Source organism: Carcharodon carcharias, chromosome 2 (genome assembly GCF_017639515.1).
Source record: "Carcharodon carcharias isolate sCarCar2 chromosome 2, sCarCar2.pri, whole genome shotgun sequence".
NCBI lineage: Eukaryota > Metazoa > Chordata > Chondrichthyes > Lamniformes > Lamnidae > Carcharodon > Carcharodon carcharias.
In genome coordinates this window covers 178,828,723-178,851,820 of record NC_054468.1, presented here as the reverse complement: position 1 = coordinate 178,851,820, position 23,098 = coordinate 178,828,723, and the positions used below count along the sequence as shown (strand labels likewise).

Below are 23,098 nucleotides of genomic sequence, written 5' to 3'. Positions count from 1 at the left end.
TCTATTGTTCACAAACTGGAATGTGTCAGTGGCCTTACTCCACAAAGATCCTCTACCATCCTGGATTAAAACTCAGTTTTGCTTCCATAGCTCAGCCTGTCTTGCTAATTGCACTGCCTTGGAAAATGTTAGATCCTTCCAGGTCTGTGGAAAATCAGATAAGGCTTCATCAAGCACTCCCACCACAATGCAGTCTTGGAAACGTTCATCCTTTAGAGCCCCATACAGCAACTATCAGCCAAATGATAGTGGGCATTGATGAAAAAGTCAATATTTCGTCTGGATTCCTGAATGCACCTGTTGAACCTCAGCTTGTCTGTAATAGTGTTCCTCTGAAGACTGAAATATGAATCAAAGGCCCTTATAACCTCTTTACAGTTTGCTGTGTCCTCTTACTACCATGTCATCTGCACTGCTGCCAGTGGATTAAAGGAGTGTGCTGACTTGCTCTTTATCAGGCTTCCATGCTAATCCCAAAGCAATCTGATACCTGTTGAATCTGTAACACCAGTTTTGTCAGCGTTCTGCTTTGTGGGGCCTTTCTACATGGGCAAAGGGCTTAGGTCAAGGTAGGACTTTCTCCACGATTGTTACTTTTAGTTGACTGTCTTGAAACTCTGTTGACACTTTCCCCTCTGATTCTCAGCTGCAGTCATTTTCTGGACGCCTTGTATTTGAAAATTTTCACTTTCCCACCACTGTTGGTTTCATTGGGGATCTGTGCTATTCAGTTGGTTTGCTACTGCAACCATGAAGTATCATCACAAACGATCCCAGGGTGTACAGACTGCTAGAAACAAGATGTCGAGGAACTTTCAAACGTTTATTAACTATATACAGGGATAGATAAGCACGTAACTCCCTCCAGAATCATCTCTCTCTCTGAGCTCTGGTCACATGTGATCTGACATAATTGATTGTGCATAATAGCTATTAACCCTTTATACTACATTTTCCTTTTTACCAGTGGAATGAGTTCTTCACTCGGCAAGCAGTTGCAATAAGACATTTATTTTGACAATTAAAGCATTTGGTATTTCAGTACTGACGTACCTATGCAGTGTGGCTGCCATTACAGTGATAACTACTCACAAAACTGTTATCACCAGCAGTCTTCCAACTAGGTCCCCCGGCTTTCGACTTGGCAGAAGCTTTCTGACTGTGGACAGAAGCTATACTAGACACTTACGTAGGACGAAATTCCTGTGCATTCCTTAATGTTATTTACATGGAAAGATTAATCTTACACATTAGCTCAACTGTAAAATTTTGTGTGTTTAGTAACTTTGATTCGGATTCTTCCATCTGCCAATTCACACACAAACCTCTCTTGAAATGCACAGTCTGAAAATGTGCCAAAGTTGCAATGTAGTGATAAACTCACTGATTGTTTCTACACTTTTCTGATTTCTGGTTCTAAATTTGTAGTTATCTGATATCTCTAGTGCCTTAGGATTGAGATGGTCCTCCAACTCGGTGAGGATTGTTTGAATGGCACATTTTTGCCTTGTTGGGAGCAACGCTTTTTTTATTCACTTATGGGATGTGGGCATCTCTGGCTAGGCCAGCATTTATTGCCCATCCCTATTTGCTCTTGAGAAGGTGGTAGTGAGCTGCCTTCTTGAACCGCTGCAGTCCATGTGGTGTAGATACACCCAAGGTGCTGTTAGGAAAGGAGTTCTAGGATTTTGAACCAGCGACAGTGAAGGAATGGCGATATATTTCCAAGTCAGGATGGTGAGTAGCTAGGAGTGAATTTCCAGGTGGTGCCCTTGTCCTTCTAGGTGCTAACAGTTGTGAGTTTGGAAGGTGCTGTCTAAAGAGCCTTGGTGAGTTCCTGCAGTGCATGTGGTAGATGATACACACTGCTGCCACTGTGCATCAGTAGTGGAGGCAGTGAAAGTTTGTGGATGGGGTGCCAATCAAGTGGGCTGCTTTGTTCTGAATGGTGTCAAGATTCTTGAGCATTGTTGGAGCTGCACTCATCCAGGCAAATGGAGAATATTCGATCACACTCCTGACTTGTGCCTTGTAGATGGTGGACAGGCTTAGGGGAGTCACAAGGCCAGTTACTCACCACAGCATTGCTAACTCTGACCTGCTCTTGTAGCCACAATAGTAACCCCCAGGTTAGTGCAAGTGGGGGATTCAGTGATGGTAATGCCATTGAATATCAAGTGACATTGGTTAGATTTTCTTTTTTGGAGATTGTCAATGCCTGGCACTTTTGTGGCGCAAATGTTATTTGCCACTTGTCAGCCCAAGCCTGGTTATTGCCCAGGTCTTGCTGCATTTGGACACGGACTGCTTCAGTATCTGAGGGGTCGCCTTGTATTTGTGCAATTATCAGCGAACATCCCCACTTCTGACATTATGATGGAAGGAAGGTCATTGATGAAGCAGCTGAAGATGGTTGCGCCTAGGACACTATCCTGAAGAGCTTTTGCAGTGATGTCCTGGAACTGAGTTGATTCCTTTGTGCTAGGCATGACTCCAAGCAACAGAGAGCTTTCCCCCTGATTCCCATTGACTCCAGTTTTTGATAGGGCTTATTGATGCCACACTCAGTCAAATGCTGCCTTGATGTCAAGGGTAGTCACTCGCACTCACATCTGGTGTCAGCTCTTTTGTCCATGTTTGAACCAAGGCTATAATGAGGTCAGTAGCAGAGTGACCCTGGCAGGACTCAAACTAAGCAGGTTATTGCTAAGCAAGTGCCGCTCGATAGCACTGTTGATGACCCCCTCCATCACTTTACTGATGATCAAGAGTAAACTGATGGGGTGGTAATTGGCTGGGTTGGATTTGTCCTGTTTTTTGAGTACAGGTCACACCTGGGCAGTTTTCCACATTGGAATGTAAATGCCAGTGTTGTAGCTATATGGGAACAGATTGGCTAGGGACATGTAAAGTTCTGGAGTACTATTGCCAGAATATTGTCAGGGCCCATAGCCTTTGCAGTATCCCGTGCCTTCAGCTGTTTCTTCATATCACGTGGAGTGAATCAACTTGGTTGAAGACTGGCATCTGTGATGCTTGGGACCTCCAGAGGAGACCAAGATGGGTCATTCACTTGGCACTTCTGGCTGATGATTGTTGCAAATGCTTTAACCTTATCTTTTGCACTGATATGCTGGGCTCCCCCATCATTGAGGATGGGGATGATTGTGGAGCCTTCTCCTCCAGTGACTTGTTTCATTGTCCACCACCATTCACAACTGGATGCGGTAGGACCGCAGAGCTTAGATCTGATCCGTTGGTTGTGGGATCACTTAGCTCTGTCTATCGCATGCTGCTTCCGCAGTTTGGCATGCAAGTAGCCCTGTGTTATAGCTTCACCAGGTTGACACCTCAATTTTAGGTATGCCTGGTGCTGCTCCTGGCATGCCCTCCTGCGCTCTTCATTGAATCTGGGTTGATCCCCTGGCTTGGTGCTAACAGTAGGGTGGGGGGTATGCCAGGCCATGAGGTTACAGATTGTGATTGAGTACAAATCTGCTCCTGCTGATGGCCCACAGCGCCTCATGGGTGCCCAGTCTTGAGTTGTTAGATCTCTTCAAAGTCTATCCATTTCGCACGGTGGTAATACCACATAACAAAATGGAGGGTAGCCTCAGTGTGAAGACAGGACTTCATCTCTACAAGGATTGTGCAGTAGTCTCTCCTACTGATGACGTCATGGACAGATACATCTGGGGCAGGCAGATTGGTGAGGATGAGGTCAAGTATGTTTTTCCCTCTTGTTATTTCATCTCATTACCTGCCACAGACTGAGTCCAGCAGCTATATCCTTTACAACTCGGCTAGTTCGGTCAGTAGCTGTGCTACCGAGCCACTCCTGGTGATGGGCATTGAAGTCCCCCACCCAGAGCACATTCTATGTCCTTGCCACCCTTGGCGCTTCCTGCAAGTGGTGTTCAACGTGGAGGAATACTGATTTGTTAGCATGTCATACACTTTGTTAGCAAAGTTGCTTTCTTGCACTCAAGTATTGCCCTATGCTGAGTCTTGACCTCTTTGGATTCACCTTCAAGGTTCAAAATGTTATTAGCTCTGTAAAACATGCCCATTCCTTCAATATATGAACTGAATAGTTATCAAGCTCTCTCATAAATTGTGCCTTCTGATGGCACAGCTATATTATCCCATTTCCACATTCAACATGTGACACTTGCACTGAACTGCGGCTGTCCATAACAGTGACACAGATTCTCATGCACACATACCGTAGGTGTGCGGCAGATGAGATTCAACACACGTGTTTGTGATAAAACATCTTGATAAGTCAGTTTAGATAGAACAAACTCACCTAAAACCAGTCCAGTTGTTGGTCAAATATATTCTCTTAATCAGATGAGAGATTTTAATCAGATGCACATTTAGACATGATAGCAGCCCACTCAACTAAGGAGACATATCCAGACACTGTCTGACACAATCAGTACAAGTCCTAGTTTTCCCTCTCGTTTCCTGGGGCTTTCTACTTCTTCTTGGATGTCAGTTCCAATAAAGTAGTGACAGGGCTAGGCTGCTCTGAATTACAGGAGTGAGGCCACAAAACGGCAGGAATGTTGCGACAAACCAGCTGTAATGTCTATCATCCAAGCAGGCAGATCACCAGGAGCCGCTTGGTCTTGGTGTCTATAGTCCGCTCCATTTGCTGCTGATATTTATGGACCTTGATCTCAATCTCCAATATATTGGGTGGCAAAAAGTAATGGAGACCGACACCAAGGATGAACAGTTCAACTGATGTTTATTACATCATCGAGTACTATGAATGTTCTGACATCATATCCCATTAACAAAATAAATGAATACATTACAGTGTAAAAAAATAGCATCAGTGTTCTGAAAATGAAATCTGGTGCAAGTGTTTGCTACATTACCTTGCAGCAAGTATTTCATTATATTGGTTTTATTTTAACAGGCAGGAAGAAAATTGCAAAAATAAATCGCATGAATAGTCAACATTTTCATTTATTTGGCAACAATTCACCCAATTAGAAGTATTCATAAATGGCACTATTTAATACATGATAATATGCTATTTTGGGGATAATAAATGCTGGTGAATGTCTTACATCAGCGTCTCCCAAAGATCCACTTTTTTAAAAATCAGAATTTCTCAGATTCAGCCTCTTTTGTTGCCTGGAAACCAACTTGCTAAATTGCAAAACATAGGTTTAAAAGTTGAGGTGCAAGATGCAAATATTTAGTTTATTTTGAGTTGATTTTATGGTATCGGTCCTTGGGATTTTATAGTGTGGCATTGTGCAGCAATCATCCTCTCTGTGTGAATATGTCAACATAGTGCCAATCAGTTTTAATGTTAACTAGGAACTGAGTTGATACCAGCCAAATTTATTTCAGTCAGAACTCCAGGATACAGAATGAAACAATCTTTAAACCATAATCAATACCATGGTTCACTAAGTAGGCCATCTCATTTTAACCTCTCCACTACCAGAACTTTTGAGCTTTGATTTCTACTTTTCAGTAACAGCACATAAAAGAGCCTTAAGGCTGGGTTTCACTACCAAGACAGGTAGCTTTCCCACATCGGCAGAACTGCCTTTATATAAAGGGGCTCGTAACATGCAATTTTCATTCCAAGGAATCGGGGTGGGATAGAGTTGGGCCAAGCGACCCCGGATGCAGACTAGAGGCAGCCACTGGGTCTGGCTGTTTAGAAGGTCTGCCTTGGTTCTTTGGGACTTAATCCCAGTTGTTTTAAAAAGTGTTAAGCCCTATCGCCTTCATCCCTCACCCCCATGAAAACCCCCGATGCCTTCCCATGCTACCTCCATGCTACTTCATGTCCCCATTCCCACTCCATGCCACCTAATACTAACCGTCCCCACACCCAAATCACCTCCATTTCCACTTGCCCAGTATCCACTATAGGCAGACATCATGGGCCATGTGGAGGTGCAAAAAACATTTCTAACAAAATATTAGAGCTCTCACTTATACACTAATACAAAAAAAAATCATGAAACCCATTCAAAGATTTTAAATCACCTCATTGGCTAATCTGTTATAACAAACAAACTTCAATTAGCAAGTAGATCAAAGACATCTAATCCTTTAATAGCATCTTATGATTGCCAATTAAAATGTGAACTCAGCCCTGCTGAGATAAGTGTTTGTGAATCTTTTGAAACTCAGCTAAGCGTTCATAATGGGCTCAGCTGTATTAACAGCCCTTGGGAGATGTCAGCCATGAAATCTATTGAAGCTGGAGGAACAGGTGGTAATGGGTGGAATTTTTCCAAATTTGCACTAAGTGCAATAGCAGGTGAGTAAAACGGCATGCTACCCATCAATGGCATAGGCAGGTTTTCACGCTGTATTGTCCAGAGCCTGCCTCATTATTTATGCACTCCTGGGAAACACACCGTTTCCATTTCCATGGCTGGCAAGCTCTCATTCGCCCACCCGCCATCACCCCACCGTTGCATCACTCTGGGCACCATGTTTAAAGGCCAGCTGCAAGCACAGTGCTCATTGCTTCAAGCTCACCACTGCTGCCGAGGAGACAAGGCCCTCAAAGGCAAGACTGCAGCCCCCCGGTCTAATGACAGGTCCATCGAGTGACCACTCAATGCTGTGGAGGCCTGCCTGGATGTCCTCTACCTCTGCTCTGGCTGCTGGATGGGCAGCAATGTGACCAATCCGGCTTGGGAAGTGTTGGCAGCAGTGGTCAATGCCAACATCCTACAAAAGAAGATAGCCACCCAGTGCTGCAAGGGGATGAATGATCTCCTCCATTCCGTAGGGTAAGTCACTCTTTTCATCATTCTCAACGCGCATGCTCACAAACCCAGCACATGCCCACAGGGTCCTCACTCACTACCAGTTCAAGGGACATCACCATTCACTCTCTTACACTCAGCATCATTGTCCTCATTCCATCCATGGGACCACTCACCACCCGCACAGGCCAGGCACATTTATCATCTGGCCCAGCAGGCGTCCTGTTTACACTTTCTCCATCTCTATCCATGCAGGATAAACTGGCACACAACAAGAGAGAGAGGTCACAGACCAGTGGCAGAACGTCCAAAATCAAGGTCTTCATGGACTTTGAAAACAGAGCCATCCAGCTGGCTGGTGAGGATCTGGACCAGTCCTTTGCTGATGGTGAGGTCAGCGCTGCTCTATCAAGTGAGGATCCACCAGTCAACATCCATCAGACAATTGTGCCGTCAGCGATGTGTGCTCTTTGACAGGCCACTGCCATGCACTAATTATCCCTCCTTGCTTTCACAGGCACATCTGCCAAACAGCCGACAGAGTCCATGACCCAGGGTCTCCAATCAAGCCCTGAGGAATCTGGAGGCACCCTCCCTGAAGTCCCATCACAGCGCTCACCCACACCCTCCACCAATGCAGAGACACACAGGTGGGGGGAGCTCTGGAGGACTTGGTGGCACTTTGATGCCGCTGCGTTGCTTGAGTGGACAGATAAGCTAGGAGCCCGACCCCACTCGTATCAATGTGGTTATGCCTGAAATGTCTAGGTTGCAGAGGAATGGTCATTTTCTAGAGGTTTCCTGAATGCATGGCCACTTCCCTCGCCCACCGCACCCTCCCCACCCCAAATGCTTGTGTGCTATATTCAACGGCAGGGATGCCCTTGTCCCCCGTACCCCCCCCCCCCCCGCCATCGGTTGCCTCAATGGTGAGGCTGCACTTTCCCCCCTCACATGTCACCTCATCAGCAAGGCTCCACGTGCCCCCTGCTTCCCCTCACCCTCAAAAGTCATCTCCGAGGCAGTGTGGCACTTAACCCTGACCTCCGGCACCCCTGAAGCCTGCAAATCAACAGGCGACCCTGGCAGGCTCTGCAGAACATTACTGTTCACTCACTTCCAGTTTACCCAAAGTGCAGGCAGCCAAGAGCATGTCACCTCTGTACTGTTGTGAAACACGTAGGTGTGATTTCCCACCGATGTGGACAGATGATCCAATAGGGGTGCAAGAGCCTATTGGGCTGGCCTGATAATGATATGCTGATGTTATTACAATGAGGTTCCTGACGACTGATGGCAGGAAGCACAGTCCACCATCGGCAGGCTGAGTGGACAATCGCGACCTGCCTACCCGCCACTGTGAAACTGATCGTGCCATATTGTCCATTCACGCCATCTATCATGTCCACCACCAGCAGGCACAGAAAATTCCACCCAAATTCTTTCCCTAAGATACACCAGATGGCCTATCAATCAAGCAGTCAAGGAGCATTTGTTTTAACTAACTGGCAGCTGCAGCCTAGATTTTTTTTTGCTTTTAAAGGGCTGGGGATTTAAATAACTTTAGATCATGATACTTATTTGCCCTTCAAGAGCATTTACATCTCCTCCATAAATTTGCGCCCCCACAATGTGGGTGAAAGCTCTTGGAACAGCTAAAATGGGGTCTACTTAAACTCAGCACTATTTTCAAATAGCCCTGCTGAATTCTGGTTTCCTGCCTATGTGATTCACGCCCCACGCCCTTTCCCTTGCCAACAAAACTGGTATTGACTGGAAGTGGTGGTGGGATTTCTGGATCAGGGCCCTGTCCACCATTTTTAAAGGTTTCCAGAGTCATCCTGACACCATGAAGATCTGACCCATAGTCTTTCAGGTGAAAGCATAGTTCCTTGCACAAGTTCTGCAGTTATTTAATGAAACTAAAACAATCGCTGAGAAAATAATGGAACTAGACCTCATCTTGAACAAAAGCTACATATATCTGAAGAGGGAGTCAGCACCACATGATATGATTTAACACTGCAAAGTAACTACAAGTACAGCATCACAATATATTAGGACAACATCAATCATAATAGCAGGATCTAATGACACTATGTCAGCCCCCATGTTGTATTGTACATACATTTCCGAAAATGTTTAAGTTGTTAATATTGTTCTGATTATGTTGTCATTCCAAGAAGACATGATAAAAAGATCTAAAGGAAATGTGTTTCTCTTCCATATTCTCTTGTTTAAATTATTAAAAAATGAACAATTTCTGGGCTGATAAAATGGCCGCAGCTAGTCACATGCTGGCAGTTCTATAAAATTCTGAGCAGTTCCAATGGGCAAAGGCAAACTCAGCAACCTGCTGGAATGTGAGTTGTATTGTATAAACATTCCAGCCAAGGCAACACAAAGAACTAATAGATGAGACAAGACATCTGCACCAGCTCTGGACAAAGACAGAGCTATTTGTGACTCCTCATTTCCAATGTTGTGCTAATGGTTCCACAGTTACCTGCTGAAAATACAATGGATATTAACAAGGGGGCCTCGTTAGGTGAATGGCTCGACCCAAAGCTACATTGTCACATGACCGAGACTTGCGCTCTTTGCATTGCTTTAATTATACAGCTTTTAGGTTCTATCTTCAGTTTTATTTTAACCTCAGAAGAGATAACAGGAATCCAGGCTATAGCAGCCTTCCTTTGACCTCTGTCACTCTCAAAGCCTAGTCTCCAGAAAGAATCCTGCATTTCAACTACAAAGTGAACTAATTCCCAGAATACAAGAAGACTTTGCTGCATCTCCACCTGCCTCAGCCTTCAACCGAGCTCCTAGGAAAAATAATGTGAATGTGAATGAATCGGGGTTACATAGCGACACGTCCCTCACCGCATTTTGAGTGTGTGTAAAATAAACAAATCCACTAATTTTACCCTGTCTCACGTTTACTGTAAGGTTATTAATAGAGGATTGGATCACTCGAAAACTGAGGGTTTGGGGAAACTGCACCACCATTTATTAAGGGGGAAATCAAAAAACAAAAACACCTTTCTGTTTACGGACAGTGGTGAGAAGAGAAATTGGGGCTGTTTTAAATTAAACACCTTCCAGTCTGTAACAATGTCATGCTTCATCAGACCAAATTTATAAATCTTATTTCTAGGATATACTATTTTTATCTTTTCAAATTAAATGACAATGGGATATCTAGCATACACTGCGCCACTGAAGGTTCGCTCGAGTGCATTTTTACTGGGATATGCCATCTGCAATATTACAGTTTGCCACAGGATGGTATGGTACACACATTCAACTGAATGGTTTTGAAATTCTGCTGACAGCTTGCCTTTGATGAGTGCCAGATTTATTCTGTCCATGATAGAACAATCTGGATGCATCAAAACAACTGGCGAGAAGCCATGTTGAGGTTATTTTAAAAATGCATGTAATTCTGCTTGCAACTGTTTACTCGTTGAAACTGTGGCCTGTTTTTGACAGTATCGCCTTTGATTACATCTCTAAAAGAAAAACAATGCAAAAAACAGATTCTTGCTTTGCAAATGGGAAACAGAAAATGGGATTGGTGGAGTTCGACATAAATGTATGTCTTGTGACAAAATATTGGATATCTACATCAGATGTCAAACGACAATCTAATCATGGAGGTTCATGTGAAAACATAAATGGAGGAATGAAGCTAGAATAGATAGCGATGATAACTCGCAACTGAACCCAAAGATTATAATGCAACTTTGAAATTGCCTTTGTTATATTTCAGCCTGTTTCAACATTGGCAGAGACCATTGGTTGTGTGACCGACAGTACAAGGTCTCTGAGCCCTTGATCCTGCAACAGGATTAATAGTTACAAAGTCATTACTGATGGTTTTAGGAAATGATCTGTAGATGATTACTGGGTATTTCTGTGCCTAATGTATTTTGTACACAAGGAATGAAATGACAAAAATTACATGCACAATAGAATTTTAAAAAAATATATAGTTCTGATATATTGCTACAAAAATCATTTTTTTAATGATCATCAAAATAACTGTTTATGGTCTGGGAATTAATGGAGAACATTCTTTCCCTTTAAACATCTAAAGGGAAGCAGTAATTTTCATGCTGCAAAACTGAATTTCTGTCCTGGAAATTAATCTGGAAAATACATTGCCTTACAGTGCAAAAATGCACTTATCCTGCACTTCTGGAAGCAGACTTAAACTGGTTGGTAGTTTTTTTTTTCAGGAGTTGCAATCAACCCAGAAGAAAATCCAGTCAAACACATGCTTAATCTATGTATGGCTGATTTGTTCATATAGTTATGACAAAATAGTATAAGAAGCATCTTACAGGAACAGAATCCATATAAGCTAACATCTAGTCTATGTACAGCAATTTTGTCAGTATAGTTACTACAGTAAGGTAAAACATAGCAGAGAAAGCTGGATGGGTGAATCAAATGCCCCAAAATGCCAAAGGAGTTCTGGACACCTGGGAAGGAATTGTAACACTCCCCCACCCCCCCCACAAAAAAAAGTCAGGCTTGGGACAGGTGGAAGACAAGTTTGAATCATGAGCCCCAACCCATCACCACCTTCTTCACTCCTGGTTTAACACCTAAAGAAGGGGGTTTCGGGTAGGCATCAAACCCACTTCCAGGGGCAGGTTAGGATTTAACTGTTATAACGAAGCTGTGTGTGTCTCATTTCTAGTCTACACCTGAAATTTAACTCTGGATGGCTAGGTTTCCTGGGCCTCAGGAAAAAACAGAAAGTTCTGCTAAAACTCAACCGGTCTGGTAGCATCTGTGGAGGCAGAAACAGAGTTAATGATTTGAGTCCAATGTGACTCTTCTTTGGAGCCGATTTTGGATTTAGCAGGTGGCTTTACAGCCGGATGCCCTTCCTGCCGGTAACCCTCCCCATCTGTCTGCTCTGGGGACCAGCACCAATACAAACTGGCTTGCCTGCATCTGTGGGATTTTTATTCTGTTGAAGAATTGATTTCCAATTTACTTTGAAGTAAGCAAACTTGTAGACTCTCCAATGCACAATTCCTTAACTATTTTTAGTTATGGTCAGCCATCCTCTGCATACTTACTCTCTTAGTGCAAACAAAACTACACTGGTCTTTTATGTACTCTGAAGCTGGGTAAAGACTATTAAGCTGAATCTTGTCTGCAATCTGATCTCTATAGTTTAAGAAATCCTGACAGAAAGTTCAAATTCTTAATTGTCCAGGCTTTACCGTGAAACTCCAGGTATTATTATCAACAATTTGAATAAGCAGAAGTGCTATCAAGCATCTGACGTATCGGTCAGAACTACAAACACCTGCAATATTTAAAATTCATAAATTATTTTATGGTTTGCTCCAGAATATATCCATTTATCATACTAGCCCTCTGAATGATGGACTCTGAAACATTATATGGTGGATTGTGGCATAACAGAGGCCATATTATGAAGGTTTATTGTGTAGACACCGAAATACTCCATCCGGACTGTGGTGAAAATAGATTATCCATTTTCATGACGGTTGCAATAACTACTACCAAGTAAAAACGTTTTGTTGCAGGAAGAGTTGGATTTCTATTGGAGTGGAAGATTTGGATAATCAGGATAGGTCAACAGAGTCTCACCAATTGATCCTCAGGAGTAATAAGGCTGGTCAGAGGTTGCCTCAGTAACAATTATCATTTGAAATTAAGTTTGCTTCCTCAGTGATCTCTAATTCTAGCTAATTTTCCTTATGGCGTTTAGGGTGGGAAGTGTTATTTTACATTTTGTTTCTTATCCACTAGGGCAGACTTCCTGCCTACCAAAGTGCACATTTACATGTTAAAAGGAATTCAGCAAGTAACAATTGATCTGGAAATTCTTCCAAAATGCAGTTTTAAAAACTGCAGCAGTGCAATGGAATGCATCAGGTTTTGAGAATTGTGTTCCATTTCTTCTAGGTTTTCTCCTGTATTTCACTGTATCTTTACAGTGCAGAAGGAGGCCATTCGGCACATTGAGTCTGCACTGGCTCTCTAAAAGAGCTTTCCACTTAGTCCTACTCCCCTGCCTTATCCCCGTAACCATGCACATTCTCTCTTTTCAGGTAGCAATCCAATTCCCTTTTGAATATCTTAATCGAACCTGCCTCCACCATTTTTTCAGGAAGATTGTTTGAGACTGCAACCACACTCTGGGTGAAAAAAAATTTCCTCACATCACTTTTACCCCTTTTGCCAATTATTTTGAATCTGTGCCCTCTGGTTCTTGATGTTCTTTTGAATGGGAGCCGTTTCTCACTATTTACCCTGTCCATACCCCTAGGATCTTGAATACCTCTATCAAGTCTCCTCTCAGCTTATTTTCTCTGAGGAAAGCAGTCCAAACCTCTCCAATCTATCCTCAGAGCCGCAGTTCTTCATCCTAGGAATCATTCTTGTGAATCTCCTCTGTACTCTCTTCAATGCCTTCACATCCTTTCTCAATTATGGGGCCCAGAACTGGGCACAGTACCTCAGATGAGGCCTAACTAGTGTCTTACACAAGTTCAACATGACCTCCTTACTCTTGTACTCATGCCCCTATTAATAAAGCCAAAGGTACTAAATGCTTTATTAACTGCTCTCTCAACATGCCCTACCATCTTCAATGACCTATGTACATATACACTGAGGTCCCTCTGTTCCTGCACCTCCTTTAGAGGCTCTGCCTTTATTTTATACTGTCTCACCATATCTTTCCTGTCAATACGAATCACCTCACACTTCTCTGCATTGAACTTCATCTGCCACTTGTCTGCCCAATCCACCAACATGTCTGTGTCATTTTGAAGTTCAAGACACTTCCCATCACAGTTGACAACATTTCCAATATTCATATCATCTGCAAATTTTGAAATCATGCCCTGAACACTACAGTCTAGGTCATTAATATATATCAGGAAGAGCAAGGATCCCAACCCTGAGGAAGTCCACCTCAAACCTTCTTCGAATCTGAAACAAAACCATTTATCACTAATCTCTGTTTCCTGCCACTCAGCCAATTTCTTATTTAAGTGCCCACTTTTCCTTTCATTCCATGACCTAGAATTTTGCTCACAAGTCTATTGTGTGGCACTGTATCAAATGCCTTTTGAAAATCCATATACACCACATCAACAGCAGTTCCTTTATCAACCTTCTCTGTTATCTCCCAAAAAACTCCAGCACCTTAGTTAAATACGATTTTCCCTTGATGAATCCATGCTGGCTTTCCCTAATTATCCTGCACTTGTCTAAGTGATTATTGATTTTATCCCGTGCTATAGTTTCCAGAAGTTTCATTACCACTCAGGTCAAACTTACTGGCCTGTAGTTGCCAGCTTTGTCCTTGCACCCCTTTTTGAACAAGAGAATAATATTCACAGTTCTCCAGTCCTCTGGCACCTCTCCAGTGTCTAAGAGAGACTGGAATATTATCACTAGTGCCTCTGCAATTTCCACTTTCAATTCTCTCAGTACCCTTGGATGATCTCATCTGGTCCTGGCACCTTATCTATTTTAAGTAAATATAGCCTTTCCAACACCTCCTTGCTCTTGATTGTAGGTTCTTCTAGAGGAGAATGTTTTCCCCATTGAGGGGGGTAGGGCGAGAGCGGGCGGGTGCGCAGCTGATTGCCGCCTGCGATCGGCTGTGCGCGCCATGTTACTTGGGTGGGCCTTAATTGGCCAGCGTGACGTGCGCCTGGAAGGGCTGAGCATTCCCTGTGCAGGCGGGGGGAGTAGGGTGAGTCTGGACCAACGCTCTTTCAAGCATGTGTGTGAAAGAGCGCAAAAGATCAGTTTGAATTTCAAAAATTTTAACAAAGAAAAAAAAAAATTAGGACATGTCCCCTCATGGGGAAGTGTCACATGAGCTGGGACATATGTATGAATTTTAATGAAAATCTTTATTTCAATAATAAATCATTCATGAAATCTCATCCTGCCCGTGGATGAGGTTTCATGAAAAATGCGAAGGCCTCCTGGGCTCTTCGCCTGCCCACCAACCTTAAGGTTGGACGGGCAGCTATGTTAAGTGGTTTAATTAGTTTTTAAATGGCCTTAATAGGCCTTTGACCATTCGGCGGGCATGCAGCCGACTCCGGTGTGTGTCGGCCAAACTGAAAATTGGAATGACGCACGGTGATGTTGGGACACACGCCCGATGTCACCGCACATCAATTTACATGTTGGTGAGCGGCCCCGCCCCCGCTCACCGAGTTAAAAATCTAGCCCTGGTGTACCGTTATCTCCTTTCTCACCTCAGCCTGGGTAGCAAGTTCTCCCTTTATAAACATAATTGTTCACTTGCACAAATCATCATTCATGCAGAATAGAAGGATATATGAGGTTGTCATCCTGAGTGCCACTGATACCATTGAGGAACTGGCTGGCATATTTACAAAGCCCGAGACAGGTGATGTTAATTTCTCAAAACCACCCATGACATGTACCATCAGCAGCTTGACATAATGTCACAGATTGACTGTCAGGCAGCCTCTAAAACTCTAAGTTCAAGTGTTTGCGTACTCTAGACTATCAAAGTTTTTGTTGGATCCCACACAGACAAATGGAAAGCCTTGTGGCACAATGCATATATAACAAAGGTATGTTATGGAGAATGAAATATCATTAATTTTCTGTATAGTCAAATCATATTTTTGCAAAAAATAAATAGAACCTATTTATTTGTGGTGCAAATATCCTGCTTACCTTTCTCACAAGATCTGCCAAGAAATCCACTTCCAGAGCAGTCACAAATGTATCTGTTCCAGCCTTCTCTACAAATACCACTGTTTCGACATGGATCACTAAGGCACTGCTTTGGAAGCTCCTTTGCACATGAAGGTTTCACTCCAGCCACGTTTTGTATTTCAGCCATTCTCCGTATATCTTTGCTTTGACCATCAATGAACAAGTCTCTGATACATCCTACATATCCATAATTAAGAAGAGCTGTCCATACTTCAGTTGGGAAAATAAGAGCTGCTTTGTTCTCAGGTAGTCCACCCAGATACAAGTCATCATCCAGGTCCAGAATTTCACTCTCCCCATGGGCCATATATGGTGAACGCTTGCTGTTTATAGTGATAGTACCTGGAGAGAAAAGTAAACATTTCTTGAAATTAAAGTTTTCTTTTATTATCTCATTTAGGTATTGATTATGTGGTCATTCACTCCATTTGACATATATTTTTTGTTCAAGAACAAAGTTAACTCATTTACTCCACATTTTTGCAATGTAATTATGTGCTACATCCCATACTCCCTTTACCAACTGAAACACCGTCACCCAGTATCTTTTCAGCAACAGGAATTGCAATGATAGCTTGAGGGGAATTAATATGCTGGAGAAATCTTCTTCCTGCAGTGATGTATATGGCATAACTATTATTATAGCTTTTTAGATCTTATGTGACAGGGCATGTTGTAATTATTCAAAGATTCTCTGAAGCTCTCCTTGACATATAACAGCACTGACCATAATGACTGGGATGAGCTTGCTACCAATCAATCAGAATGGCGACAAATTGTCCACCAATTTGCATCACACTTTGAGTTCCAATGCCTTATTGATGAGGCAGAGAATGAATGAAATAGAAGCAAATCCTGCACTCCAAATCACACTGCCTTGTGAGATGTCCTGCCATATGTGCCCAAAGATGCATTGGTTGAGAATCGGCCTGTTCAGTCACAGGAAGACCTATGGCAGAAACTCGTGACCTCAAATCGAGGAACAGCCATAGCTGTGAATTATATAACTCTAATAACTTACCACTGAATGACTACAAAATAGCAGGTTGGGAAAAAGCTAAGACTATAATTGGCTGCTTCCTCTGTGCATTTATGTAGACAAATGCTCAATGTGTCCCAATTGTGATTTGCAGCTTCAAGAACTGAGTAAAGCTGTTGCTAATATTAATTGGTGTTTTTGATCACGTATGAAGATACATAATTAATGTTACGTGTAGATGATGACTGATCTGTCAAACCATCACTGACACTAAAATCCAAATAAACCTTCAATGTTATTTAAACTCACAGGTTCAGGAAGAGTTGCATCAGAGAACTCATGTTCTACGTTATTAATGTACCAACTAAAATCACATGTTATTGTTACGTTAACCAGCAACATTTCCTGAGTGTGTTTCACCATCCCGATATTTAGTTTTCATTCCGTCACCCAGGTAAAAAGTGTCCCTTTGAATTTAATCATTTTTGACACTGAACAAGATATTTGTAAAACAAAAAAATCTTTGACAAAATGCAGTTCCAACCCTATGCTATATTCTAATGTATGTTGTTACCTGTGACATTTCATAGACAAATAGATATATACTTTTAAAATTTTCAACAGTTTCAACACTTATGACCTGTTAAAAGATCTTTTTCACCAGTTTGAGAGACTTGGGTTTCAGGTTACAAAAAACTGTACCTGATCTATTCTAGAAAGAAAGTGTGCTTGTACTCAAATGTGCTTTGAAAGGGTGGCAGAATCTAAATTTCCACACATCAGTTACCTGGTTTTGTCATCAGAGGATTGAGCGAGGTAAGTTATTGTTGGAAGAGACGTTGGAGTATTGTGGCCTAAGGTTATCCTTGTTCAAAAAATATTTAATTTGATGATTCATATGTTTAGAAAATAACTTTTGAAATTGAAGTGCTAAATGTCAGGTAAATGGAAACATCAGATTGAGAAACGCATAAACAGCCCTAACGTAAGTACACTTCAAACAAACCAGGGGTACTTACAGTTCAAAGGGTAACCTGTGTTTATTTAGTAAGGTCAGGGTTAGAACTGAGGAAACCTAAACAATGGATAACCCATCCATGAGCTTTTGGTAGGTACAGGAGGTCTACAGTTATTTTAATAAGGCATTATTGAAGTTCCCAGATAAAATAAGCTAAATTCACCTTTGTAAACCTTTGTTTCTTGGTGGATCTAACTCCATTAACAATATAAAGTATTCATGTGGGTCACAGAATCAAAGGGTTGTTTTGAAGGTAAAAAATATTTGATTTGCATTTCTGTTTGAGAGCAATCCGAGTGGACCACATTACCCTGGAGATAGGCTATACAGGGAGGTAGCCATTTGTGTTGGTTTCATTCTGTGCATTTTTTTTTTCACAGAAAACAAGCAGTTCAGTTTGGGAACAGACAGAGGCAGTTGCAGCTTGGGTCTTGTATAGTTTGCAGCTAGTGTCGAGGGAGCAAAAGAGATAATTTTATCCATACCTGCACCTTAAGGAGAGAAAATACTAACTTTATCATTTACCATATGGAAGGTGGAGTTACATTTAAACCAGACCAGTTTAGGTGGCAGATTTTCTTCTCAAAAAGACAACAGTGAGCTAGTTGGATTTTTACAATAATTGGCAGATTTGGACCACTTTTTGAATAGAAAATGCTTCTATTCAAAATTGACAGATGTTTTTAAATTGATTTCTAATTTTCTCACTACCATATAGGGATTTGAGCTGATGTTCTCCAGATTACCGATCCAATGACATAACCAGTGTGCTGATATGCCCCATTTTTTGAGTGCAGATGTCACAATTCTCTCATGTGTTATAAAACAACGCATTAATAGCTCATAGTAATATTACCTGGAACAAAATCACGGGTGGAATTTTGTGTGCCCGCTGGCATTGGGAGTGTTTGGCAGTGTAAGTGGACAATATGATGAGAAGGACAAAAATCAGTTTCACAATGTCATGAAACCAGTTTTCAATCATCTGCTCTGCTCGTCAATGGCAGGACACTTTTCCAACTGTTGGATGTCGAGAACCTCATTTTAATACACTTGCATATCATTATAAACCCAGTCTGCCAGAATCACCCCCCCCAATGCTGGATCATCGGAGCATGTCGACATGTTTCACAACAGCATATATAAGGCGTGCATTTGGCAGGCTGCACTTTGAGGGGAACTCGGAGGCGAGTGCACAGTAACATTGCGCAGCGCTCATGAGGGTTGCCTGTTGGACTTCAAGGTTGAGGCATCGCGCATTCAGGCGAGAGCACTGGCAAGTCGCCTATTCCCGCTGGCTGACAGTGCAGTGCTGGGACAAAAGCTGCACTGTGGTTAAGGTGGCTTGGGGATGGGGGGCAGTGGCCAAGGGTTGCATTGTGGCCAATGGTAGTGCACAAGCACGTGCGAGGTGGGGGAGGAGGGAAGCGGCCACAGAATAGGGAAACCTTGTAAAAAGTGACCATTCTTCTGCAGTTCAGATGGAGCTACATTGACACACTTGGAGTCGGTCCTCTAACTTATCTGGCCACTCAAGCAAACCAGAAATATGAAAGTGCCACCAAATGCTCCTGAACTTTTCACCCCTCAACACAGACTGCAAACTAATAAGCATTTTACTAGACTGCAGAACAGTAGGATGACTGCACATGTTGTATAGTCGCCTTGCGAAAGCTGGCCAAGGAGCAGTCACTGGTGCAGGTGCTCGGGGCCCCTTGCAATGTCATTATTCAGGTTTGGACCAGTCTGCCCCATGGTTCAAGCTAGCAGTGTAGCCTTGTAGTGCGGGTTAGGAGAATGACTGCGCTCGAGCTGAGAGCGCAGCATGCAGTTGAGTGGGCAAAGCTACCACCAATCGGTCTGGTGGAGTGGGGCGGAAGTGGGTGGGGTCTTGTGCAGCCATGCTGCGAACTAAACTCTGACCATCCAAGTGTTGGCCAACATTCTCTAGGATGCGTTAAGGGGCCTTCAGACTTAACCAAGTGAGCTTCTTAGGACACCCAAGCTAACCCACGTGTCTATCTCTTTCATCATGCAGGAGAAGTTCATCAGGAGCATGGAGCCTGGTGACCTAGCTATATGTCTCATGTCTTACAGATAGTGGAGCTGAAGGAGAAGAGAGCAACGGAGGTGCCTGGCTGCACAGAGGGAGGAGCAGCACCCTCAGGAAGGAGGGGTGGCTGGAACTCCTGCAGATGCCACTGAAGAGTCGCATAGAGGCATTGCTGGTCAGCACCTAGCTAGACCCAGGATCTACAGATGTCGCCTTTCATTCCTGCTGAAGACCAAGAACCAGAGTTGCCAAAGACTGCGTACGTCTAGGGAACTGGTCAGTTACATCTGCCAGCTGCTGCAGGATTTGGAACCACGGGGACATGGAGCGCATCCACTGCCCGTGGCCATGAAAGTGACTGCAGCACTTAATTTTTATGCCAGTGGCTCTTTTCAGGGATCCACAGGTGACCGCTGTGGGATATCACAAGCCTCCACCCACAAATGCATCCATGAGGTCACAGATGCCATCTTCGCAAGAGCACACAGCTTTGTGCATTTCCCTCAGGGCCAGGGAAGCTGGGATGCAAGAGCAATTGGATTTGGCCAGATCTCAGGTTTCTCATAGGTGCAGGGTGCCATCGACTGCACTCACGTGGCACTCAGATCTCCGTCGCAACAAGTCATCAACTATGTTAGCTGGAAGGACTTCCATCCACTGAATATTCAGCTGGGGTGCGACCACCACAAACACATCCTGCAGGTCTGCGCATGGTTCCCAGGGAGCACCCATGACTCCTACATTCTCAGTCAGTCACAGATCCTTGACATCTTCCAAGGTCCACAGAGGCTACAGGGTTGGCACCTCGGGGACAAGGGCTACCCAGAGGGGCTGATGACACCATTGCGGCGGCCTCAGACTGCAGTAGAGTGAAGGTATAATGAGGCTCACGCTGCAATTTGCACCTTGATGGAGCAAACAATTGGGATGCTGAAAATGAGGTTCTTGTGCCTGGACCGGTCAGATGGAGCCCTGCAATATTGTCCATAGTGTCATGCATTGTCGTCACCCACTGCACCCTTTACAATCTGGCACTGCAAGTGGGAGAGGAGCAAACTGAGGAGGAATGGAGGAGCTGGAGGTCTCCTCCGATGAGGAGGACATTAATGGGGATGATGGTGAGGAGGTCCACGAAGGCAACAATGATGGCAAAGGGGCCATTGCACTGGCCAGCTGAGGCAGGTGCACTCGGGAGGCCCTTACAGCTGCGAGATTTGTAGAGGGTGATAACAGCCTGCAGTGAGGAGACACCATAGATCCTCACATTGCTTCTGTGAATGTTTGACTCCTGCTTGATTTATGGCAGCACACATAACCTCTGTGATAAGGCTCCTGTCATGGAGATGCAGTGGAGGCCCTAATGGTCACTCAATTCCAGGAGGATGATGACGACATACAGTGAGGACACTCCATAGATCTTCACATAGCCTCTGTGAATGTCTAACTCCTGTCTGGCCGAGGGGAGCTCACCTGTACTCTGTGACCAGAGTCATATCATGGAGACGCAGCCGCGAAATTTTAAATGCACCTGACGTTTTGTCAGCCTTCAACGCCTGGCCCCTTCAGGAGCATAGCATCATTGGTCACAGTTGCTGATGAGACGGGGGCCAGCTCCACCTTAAAGGTGCTGAGAGCACACAGAATGACGGAACTCTGTGACGCCTGCCCACAACATTCTGGCAGCAATCACAAGTACCAGTGAGGTGCAGGAATCAGTAATGTGTCCAGGGAGTGTGAGGCCGGACCATCACTTCGGTCTGAAGGCTGCACAAAGCACAGGGAAGAGGCCCTGGACTGAGGTACCTACCTTTATCTTGCGCAGAAAGGTTTCACATCCGAGTGACACGAACACTGCTCGTCAGAACAAGGAGCCATAGGCAGGGAGACATTCTTGGGAGTTTATTTATGCTGTGTGGCAGTGGCCTTCCTGGAGCTGCTGGGGTCATAGGAAGAGGGGATTTGGATGGGTCAGACAATCCTGTAGTCACCTGGGTGGACAGCCCCGGGGTGTGCATCTGATGATCCTCCTCCCTAAGGGCGCCCGAAGGCCCCTAGTTGACTCCTTGAGGAGAAGAGGTAGCTGGAGTGAGATTCAGCTGCCCCGCACCCCTCTTGCGTTAACACTGTTGGAGGCCAACTATGGCATCAGCAATGGAGTTCAGCCTGTGCAACAGTGCAGGATCAATGTCCTGGACCAAGGTCTCCATGTCGGGCATCATTCTACCAGTATTGACCTTGGTGTGTTGACATGCTAGCGCTTTCACCTAAGCCTGAAGGTGGACAGACTCCTCGATGTGCCTTGCAAGCTGAGGCGTGCAGCGGACATCCCTTCCTGATTTTCTCAAGCTTGCCTTTGCAGCTCCAGCAACTGAGACATGACTGAGTCCAGAGGCTTGTCATCTGACTTGAACTCAGCAGATTTCTAGCCTCCAGAAGTCCTCTGAATACCAGGGAACTGGGAAGTCCCTGGTTCCATCTTTTTTGTATCAGACAGTGTGATGTGCTTATCAGATTGTGATCCCGAGGCTACTCTAAAACTAGGTCCCACCAAGGTATGTGTCTCTGCGCTGGTGGAGGGTGTGGGTGAGCGCTGTGATGGGAATTCAGGGAGGGTGTCTCCAGATTCCTCTTCAGAGGTTTCTTCAGGGCTTGATTGGAGGCTTTGGGGCATGGACTCCTTTGGCTGTTTCCCACATAAGCCTGCGAAAGCAAGGAGAGATAATCAGTGCATGGCAGGAGACTGCAGAACAGGACACTTCACTGACAGCATGGTTGTCGATGGATATGGAACTGCTGGATCCTCACTTGGTAGAGCACCATCGACCTCATCTTCAGCACAGGAATGGTCCAGATACTTGCCGGCCAACTGGAAGCTCTATTTTCAATGTTCATGAGGGCCTTGATTTCAGGCATTCCTCCACAAGTCTGTGATCTCTCCCTGTTATTGTGTGCCAGCTTATCCAGTATGAATAGAGATGGAGAGAGTTTAAGCAGGTCAGGTGATAAGTATGCCTGGCATGTGTAGGTGGTGAGTGGTCCCACGGACGGGATGAGGACAATGAAGGTGTGTGTGAGAGAGTGAACGGTAATGTCCCTTGAACTGTCATTAAGGGCCCTGTGGATGTGTGATGGGTTTGTGAGTGTGTGAGTTGAGAGTGATGACAAGAGTGACTTACCCTGGTGGCACAGATGCGATCGTTCTTCCTCTTTCTGCACTGGCTGGCCAGTCTCTTGTGGGCAGCATTGGCACTGACCACCGCCTCCCAAGCTGGATTGGTGATGTTGCGGCCCCTCTTGCAGCCAGAGCAGGGTTAGAGGTCATCACATTGGGCCTCCACTGCATCCAAATGGTGCTCGAGGGGGTTGTGGGGCTGCAGTCTTCTTCTCTTTTGGGCCATGTCTTCCGTGCAGCAGTCCTGGGCTGGAAGCACTGCAAAGTGTGTGTGGCTGCACTTTAAATCTGTCGCCCGGCATGATGAAGAGGCGAGGTGATGGTGTGACGAGCAAATGAGACTCCACCT

The 23,098-nt window shown here is 44.3% G+C and overlaps 1 protein-coding gene across 1 annotated transcript in view; it reads right to left on the bottom strand.

Annotated features, from left to right (window-relative positions):
• Window positions 1-23,098, bottom strand: part of nrxn1a (neurexin 1a) — a 2,049,839-nt gene that overhangs the window by 995,744 nt on the left and 1,030,997 nt on the right. The window contains exon 10 of the mRNA XM_041177542.1: window positions 15,486-15,869. Coding sequence (XP_041033476.1) covers window positions 15,486-15,869 — 384 coding nt within the window. The remainder of the gene's footprint in view (window positions 1-15,485; window positions 15,870-23,098) is intronic.